Here is an 8,345-nt window from a genome sequence, read left to right as displayed (position 1 = left end):
GGATGGTAAGGGGCCCTTGATCTTTGCGAAGAGACTTCCAGCCTTCAGTGTTGATCTCTCTTGGGCCTGTTCTGGCGTGGGCTTACTGTGACGTGGGGGCCTCCCCCTTCTCCTGTCAGGCCTGCCTTTCCTCCACTTCTCCCTCCTCTGTTGTTGCCACATCATGTGGGCTGCTGGACTTTTCTTGGGGGCTCCTTTGGAAGCAAGGTTATGTCTCATGCTCAGATCCTATCCTGTTGAAAGGTGATGGGGTCTGTCCTGTTCTCCCTGGAATTCTGCTTGAGAGTGAAGACCAGGATCCCTGCACTGAGACTCTCTCTTAGCGTCTTTACACTCGACTCAGCTCAGAGGATCTCTACCCAGTTCCCCAGATCTAAGAAGTTGCTCTCTTGTGCCCAGGTTCTTCTGTGAGCATGCCACCTGGGAACAATGCCTGCTTCGTATCTTTAGGCAGAGGGTGAGGGAAGGGAATGCATTTAAGGAGGAAAGTGATTGCATATTTCATAGTATCAGCCTGCCACATCTGTAACTGTTTTGCATTTGTAACTTTGCATCAGGGCCGTTTTAACACAGTATCAGCAGCATTTTGCTAGTAAGTGGTGGTCATTTTCATGGCTGCAAAATGCTCACTTTTTGAGTGACTGTAACATAATTTAATTAACCATCCCCCTTTTTTGGACATTGATTTCCAGTTTTTAGATATTAGACACAGCACTGCTGTAAGTTTGTGAGGTCTGAAAGAAAACTTACTTTAACAAAAAGCCTGAGAAAGCAATTTTGTAAAATTGTTCTGAACTGCAGTGGATGAAGCAATTGCCTGCAGATGAAGGCCTGGAGCCCACTCGCTCTTACCTTGTTTTTAAAAGCATAAAGAATTCTGCCCACTAGGGGCTCCAGTTCTTGCCCTAAAATGATGGCTATCACCCGCACCCCCAAGCCCCAACTTTTCTCTTCCTTGGCTTAACTCAGCCACAATTTTCTGGTTTGAGATTCAGGAGCCCCTTTTTCTACAACAGTGGTTTGAAATCTAAGCCATTTCTGCTAACCGGCTGGACGGTTTAAAAATTTCATCATTCAAGAAATTCAGGAACTGCTGCATTGTAAAAAGGCAAAGCCCTCGATATGGAGCGAACAGAGTCCTGAGAACAAGAAAATGTGGACATTCTGATTCCTACAAACTGAATTTGCAAGAATATTTTATCTGAAGATGAAGATCTGTACAGGACATTCTTCCCGTATCCTACATAAGAGGCCTCTGTTTTGAGGTCATTTCTGCTCTTCTAAAACAGTGTTAAAAGGGAACCATCTTTTACAAACAGAATCACAAACACTTGGTATTTAAGACCATCAGTAACACTCGGAAGTGGTGTTTACGTTTCACAGTTGTGAAGAAATTACTTACATGGGTCAACAGCCATAAGAAAACAGGTATTTTGAAATAGTAAAAAATCAGAAACAATTTAAACACCCATCAATAGAGAACTACTTTAAATATTATGGTAAAGATGTGGAATTCTGTATCACTTTGTTAGAAAATGGACAAGGTACAGACATATAAATAAAAATAACATTTGTAAAAGTGCTTATAGTATTCTAACATTTGCATAGGAGACAAAATATATATTATATGTTAATATTATATAGATGTATACAATTATAACATATATATTTCATATATTAAATACATTTAATATATAAAATATATACACATATATATACTATATGTATATATATATTTTTTTAATAAGATCATAGACTATTTCTGGAGGAACATGGAAGGTAATAGGAGTTGCCCTCAGGGAGGAGAAACAGTGCCTGGGGACAAAGGAAAGAGAGAATTTTGTTTTCATCATATAATCTTCTACTTCTTAAATTTTGTACTCTGAGCAATAGAGTACCCACTAGAAAATAGAAGTTAATTGGTGATTCCTCAAAAGACTAAATCTAGAATAAACCTATGAGCCAGCAGTGCCTTTCCTGGGTAAACACCCAGAAGAACTGCAAACAGGGACAGAGGTTCCATATGCCAGCGTTCATTGCAACGTGATTCACAGTAGCCAAAAGGTGGAGACAACCCAGCTGCCCATCAATAGACGACTGGATAAAATAACATGGGGATTACACCTATAATGCAGTATTATTCAGCCACAAGGAGGAAGGAATTTCTGATACATGGATGAATCTTGAGGACGTTATTCTAAGTGGAATAAGTCATACATGAAAAGGACAAATGCTGTATGATTCCACTTAGATGAAATATCTAGAATGGCGAATTCACAGAGACACAAAGTAGATGAGAGGTTAGGGGAGTTAGAGGGAGGGAAAATGTAGGTGTTTTTGCTTAACTATCAAGTAGTTTCTGTTTAGGCTCATGAAAAAGTTGTAGAAGTAGATATCATGACGGTTGCACAACATATGAATGGAATTAATACCACTGAACGGTACACTTAAAAATGGTTAAGCTGGCCAATTTTGTGTTACATAGATTGTAACCACAATAAAAATTCAAATAACATGGAATTTAAAGAAAAACTTAGTTTTAACTTTTGCAGCTTAATCTCTTCTCTACCAGTGGCTTCCCAGAAACAAACCTGCTTCCAACCTGACCCCATTCTCCCAAAGCAGACAGTACTGCGTGCATACTGTGTACAAGGATCCTCCGGCGGGCACTGCCCAAAGTAGAAAGATATGGGGACATATGTCCTGGGTTTCAGAAGGGCTTATCACCGTAGCCTAGGCAGCAGATCTGTGTGTTAACTATTGTATAAAGCAAAAAGAATGCTGAATAGACCTGCCTGCCATGAGCCATGGGAGTGTAGAGGCAGGAGCAAACCAGTTTTAACTGGAAGATTCAGGATGGTTTGACCGAGGAAGATGCCTTTCAGCCGCCCTGGAAGGGCAAGTGGGATTCTGTGAGCAGAAGAGGTATTCTAGACTCAGGGGGCAGATGACCAACCTTCCTTCGTAGGGAGGGACACCGCTGAGCAAAGGACAGTAGTCTGGCACTGGGCTGTGGGTCTGGGAAGATCCTACAGGAAGGCGATTCTGGAAAGGCAGTTGAGGCCAGATGGTGCCCATTTCTAAGTGTCTGGTTTAACTCATTTGGGCTTTTAAATGCTGGTAACGGGGAAATAGCTTAGGTATTCTTTCTGTTCTTCTCTCCCCACTATCTTGTTTACCATTTAAGGATGTGAGCCTCTTACCCTTATCAGGCAGAGAACTTGGAAGAGTTTACATTTTTTTTTTAAAAATTCATTTTTCCAACTCAAACTATGTTTGCCATCTAGTGATTAATTCATGCCATTGCAACAACCTAATTCAGACGCCTTGTTCCTTAGCCTCACGGGCCTCTATACTTGTGGTGCTGACCATTTCCTCCCTGAACTTCACTGGACACGTGCCCTGATACAGACATTGGTGTTCGGACACACTCTCATGAAATCGGATCCCTCAGAGAGGAGGAGTAATATTCATATGAAAGAGAAAGGTAGTTGTTTAGAAGAAAGTGATTCTTAGAAATTAAGTATAAGAGTTTAAGTAGCAGCATCTTTGTGTGACCATGGATTGCTCACATCTATGGACAAGATTTCTTGACCACATAGATACCACAGTCATTCTCAGCTTTCCCTCCCTCCTGTATAGCTTATAAAGAAAGACGGACTTTAACAGCTGTGCCTCCCAATAGTGATACCCATTTGAACATAATTCTCCAAACTCTTACCTTTCTGAATGGAGACCAAAGTAAGTAGCCCCACCACCTTCTTCTATTTGTTACATCATTGAGTTAACAAAGGCTACTCAAAGACTTTTCTTTCAAAGGCTGTCCTCAATCCCCTGGAATAGGGGGCCAAGAAATGTTGGGTTTCATGTGTAGAGGATTTAAAAAATCATCAGTCACTCAGAATTCTTGAAGGGCCCAGAGACAAAATTCTTTTGTAGCAGAACCAATTTTCAGAGCCGAATTGCAATTTTTTTTTAATTTTTTATTTCTTTTCAGCGTAACAGTATTCATTGTTTTTTCACCACACCCAGTGCTCCATGCAATCCGTGCCCTCCCTAATACCCACCACCTGGTTCCCCCAACCTCCCACCCCCCGCCCCTTCAAAACGCTCGAATCGCAATTTCTAAGCAATGATGATTTCTGTATTGGAAAGTGTACTGGGACCAGCATGTCTTCTGCCCCTGAGATCTAGGCTGTGGGAACTCACTGACTCAACAATCATTAACTGAATGACTGTTAACTGCTGGGCTGTGAGCAAGGCACTCATGGATACAGTGTGTTAGATATAAAACTATTATGATGACATCTTTTTCAAAACTTTGTTATAACCTCCCACCCCACCTTCCATGGGATCCAAGCATGGGTTGCTTACAGTAGATTCTGTCCTCGGGAGAATTATGCTGCAGAGAGATAGTGAGCAGGGTTCCCCATTCTACTGCCAAGTTCAGCTTATTTCTTTTAGGTTGTTATGAAGTGTTACCTGGATAGCAGCTTCTGGCCTCCAATCCAGCAGCACTGTCCAAGCCCTGACATGGGATAGAATCTATTACAGGAAGCCATTAGCTCAATCTCTGAAACCACGTGATCTGCCTGTCATTTTTTGGTGAATGGCTCTGCATCTGACTTTTGTAGGGAAAGCCAGAGATACCGGGTGTATGTGGTGATACCGCTGCTGCCAGGATTTGAAGGCGACATCTCCACCGGAGGAGGAAATGCCCTGCAGGCAATCATGCACTTCAACTACAGGTGCCAAAGCTCTAAAGTAGGCTCTTCTCAGCTTTCTATCAGTCACGCACGTAAGCTGGTGAAACGAATGGAAATGTTTCTCCACATCTATTCAGAGAGTGGTGAACAGATGAACGCTTTCTTTTACTTTTGGATCTTGGCCTGTTTACTAGTTGATAAAATTCAAATAGAGCCTAAAATTGTAAATGGCAGGCCTAGAACACATGGCAAATATAAAAAGAACTGAAATATAAATCTCTTTTATATTCATTGCCTATCCACAAGACATACATATACATATATCTTATAAATGGAGACAAGGACTATATATATATATATATATCTCACACACACACACACACATATACACATAATATATGTAATATTGGTTCAGAAATTATCTTGAAGCCACCACATAGTTACTGAGCTTTCCATAGTCTTTGAAGAAAAAAATTAAATGCTTAAAGTAGTATGATTTTTTGTGTGTTTATTTATGATTCTTTAGGTAGCAAGGTTTTCAGCAAGGTTGGTAATGATGACCTTTGCCAGTAAATGAAGTATGAAGGTTCTTTCCTAGCTCCTGGGATTTTAATTCTGCTTTCTCTGCCACAGCTTTGTAAAATTTAAAAGAAAGTATGAAATCCTATTCTCAATATTCTAAAAAGCAGAATTGCCATAATCACTCACCAAAAGCCTGTGAAGCTTCAGACTTGGCCAGTAGAGCATTAGGAGGGGGGTTGGGAGGTATGTCTGATGAGTAGACGTAGAGAGGTGGTGTAGACAGTGATGGCCCCCTAATATTCTCTCTGGGTCCCTTAGCTGGGAAAGAGAATGGCCATGAAGAGGTAAGTGGACAGGTTTGGGCATGAATCCCAGCTCCCAGTACCAAGCACTGTGACCCGAGATACCAAAGAGCTCTGCTCAGAATCGCATTTGTTCTAAGTCAAAGCAAGGACAAGAGCCTGGATATTTTCTTTTACTGTCCCTTATCTTTCAGAACCATCTGTAGATTCCCACCTTTCTAACCAAATCTTTTTGTTGGGGAGGGACCAAGGAGCCCTTACACAGAACTCCCAGTGTGTAAAGCAGATATGGTGGTCTTTTTTTTTTTTTTTTAATCCTCTCATTTTTCACTTTTTGAGGTATGCCTGTTTGTCAGGATTTTTTTTTTTTTTTTTTTTTTTTTTAGGTTTTTCTTGGGTAATTTTGCCTGGTTACAGTATGAGAAAACTTTAACTATGCTTTGGTCTATATGCTTTGATTGAAGATTTGCCCACTTCTAATATTATCTGATTTATAACATGACAAACAAAGCTTTTCATGTATTTAAGGCACTGACATAATGTTTAATTGGATTTTATCCACTTCATTTGCCATTCTAATATTATTTTTGGAATATTGTCAATTGTAATTATTTTCGATGACTATTTTCTTGGGTTTGAACCAGCTGAATGAAATAACATGCTTGGCTTTTGTTCAGCAACTAAAATTCTAACCTTTTATTATGCAAAAACATCTCTATTTGCTGGCATCTTTAAGAATATCAGTATTTCCCAAGTGAAACTGTATTTTTAATTACTTTTTACAGAGCAAGCAGATGGAGCATAGAATTTTTTTTTGTCAGTCTTTATAATTCATTGACTATTATCAGAGTGGTGAGAAACAAAATCATTAACAGAGTCAGTTATTTGAAACTCTGTTTTTCACTTTCAAGGCATTTGCCTTGGTATAGAGTTTAGCTCTACAATTATTCTGCTAAGTGTTTGCCCTTTTAAACACCTCTGAAAGAAACGTGAGTCTATAAGTGCTCTCACCTATTGAGGTATTCTAAATTTATCTTTGCTGTCACAGAATTTTCTAAGAGGGAAGGTTCATTCATAGCCCATCTTTTTAAAATAGCACCTCTTTCTGAAATCTAACATCGATTTTATGACTTTTCCATTTCCCTACCTCAAAACAACTATCTTGTCCCATCAATAATATTACAAAAGTGATATCCAGGTGGGCTTTTTTTTAGCTTCTTAAAAAATCCATGTAGCATCTTCTCATAAAAGTGCTTGCTCTGTTTTTACTGGGGGTAAGGCGATGCTTCACAGATATTGCAGTTGAGATGGGTTCCTTTGAAGCCTCCATAATAATTTCTTTCCTTTACATGTGTTCAGAACCATGTGCAGAGGAGAAAATTCCATCCTTGGCCAGCTAAAAGCAAAGCGTAAGTAACAGCTTGTATTTTCCTCCATGGTCGTTTTTGGTGCCATATCCCTAATCACTGATGTTTTCACAGTGTGATTGTGACACCCCGTTCACGAAAGGTAGGCCACAAAGTGTTTAACTGAGACAAGTTACTTATTACATTGCCCAAAGCAAAGTTCAGATGAAGATGCCACAACTTCAGATGTGTAGGTTATAAAAAATAAGGGTATTTTTATTATTTTTTAATTTATTTATACTAATTATTTTGATAACAAGTGAGATTTGTAAGGAACTTCACAAGGACCCCCCATGTGTCTTCTCCTGCGGTCCTTCACCACAGCCCTGGGAAGTAAGCAGGACAGGTGTCATTTCTGCTTTAAAGCTGAGGGCACAAATGCTGCAAGACCAACAGGTCTTCACAGTTGTCAATTATGCAGAAGTCCCAACGTTGTCACAGTACTGTCATATTTAGGGAAGAAAACTGATTTTATTTATTTATTTCATTTATTTTAGACTAAATCTTTAAAAGTATTATACTTAGAGGTAAATAAATCAGAAAGAAGCTCACAGTAATACCTTTCACTTCTGTAGTTCTTCATATATATTTTTTTAAGATTTTTATTTATTTATTTGACAGACAGAGATCACAAGTAGGCAGAGAGGCAGGCAGAGAGAGGAAGGGAAGCAGGCTCCCTGCTGAGCAGAGAGCCCGATATGGGGCTCGATCCCAGGACCCTGAGATCATGACCTGAGCCGAAGGCAGAGGCTTTAACCCACTGAGCCACCCAGGTGCCCCAGTTCTTCATATTTTCAAAGGCTCTTTCTCAGTTATCTTTTTTTTTTAAGATTTTATTTATTTGAGATAGAGAAAAAGAGAGAGAGAGAGTGCAAGCATGAGTGGGAGGAGGGAGAAGCAGATGCCCTTCTGAGCAGGGAGCCCTATGTGGGACTTGATCCCAGGGTTCTGGGATCATGATGTGACCCAAAGTCAGATGCTCAACCAACTGAACCACCCAGGCACCCCTCAGATATCTTCTTAATTGACCTTCTACATAGTTCCCACCTACCAGATATTATAACTATGGGTTTACTTATCTATATCTCTTGATACTAAGTTCAGCACATAGTAGGTTCTTGATAATGTTCTATACTTTGTACAGTAGGTACAGAACGTTCCACAAGCAGTAAGATGGGATTAGAACCCAACTTGTCTGACTTCCAGTTCAGACTGGATATGGATTATGCAGACTTGGGGAGCCATATTAAAAAAGAACTAGATTTTATCCTGAAAAAGACAAGATAAGGTTGGTGAAAGTCTCTGTTCCCTGGAGTGAACCTATTAATATGGTGCTTTATGCAAAGATTCACCTACTGTTGGTAAGCAAAATAGAGGGAGACTGGTCACAGGCAAGAGATCATGATGTA

The 8,345-nt window shown here is 39.9% G+C and overlaps 1 protein-coding gene across 1 annotated transcript in view; it reads left to right on the top strand.

Moving 5' to 3' along the window:
• Nucleotides 1–8,345, top strand: part of PLD1 (phospholipase D1) — a 194,295-nt gene that overhangs the window by 158,658 nt on the left and 27,292 nt on the right. Inside the window, exons 22-23 of the mRNA XM_080828133.1 lie at nt 4,635–4,748; nt 6,890–6,939. Of these exons, the coding sequence (XP_080684259.1) occupies nt 4,635–4,748; nt 6,890–6,939 (164 nt within the window). The remainder of the gene's footprint in view (nt 1–4,634; nt 4,749–6,889; nt 6,940–8,345) is intronic.

This window comes from Martes martes (assembly GCF_963455335.1).
Source record: "Martes martes genome assembly, chromosome: 1".
In the NCBI taxonomy this organism is placed as follows: domain Eukaryota; kingdom Metazoa; phylum Chordata; class Mammalia; order Carnivora; family Mustelidae; genus Martes; species Martes martes.
The sequence above is the reverse complement of the archived record's forward strand: the minus strand, read 5'-3'. Positions and strand labels throughout refer to the sequence as shown.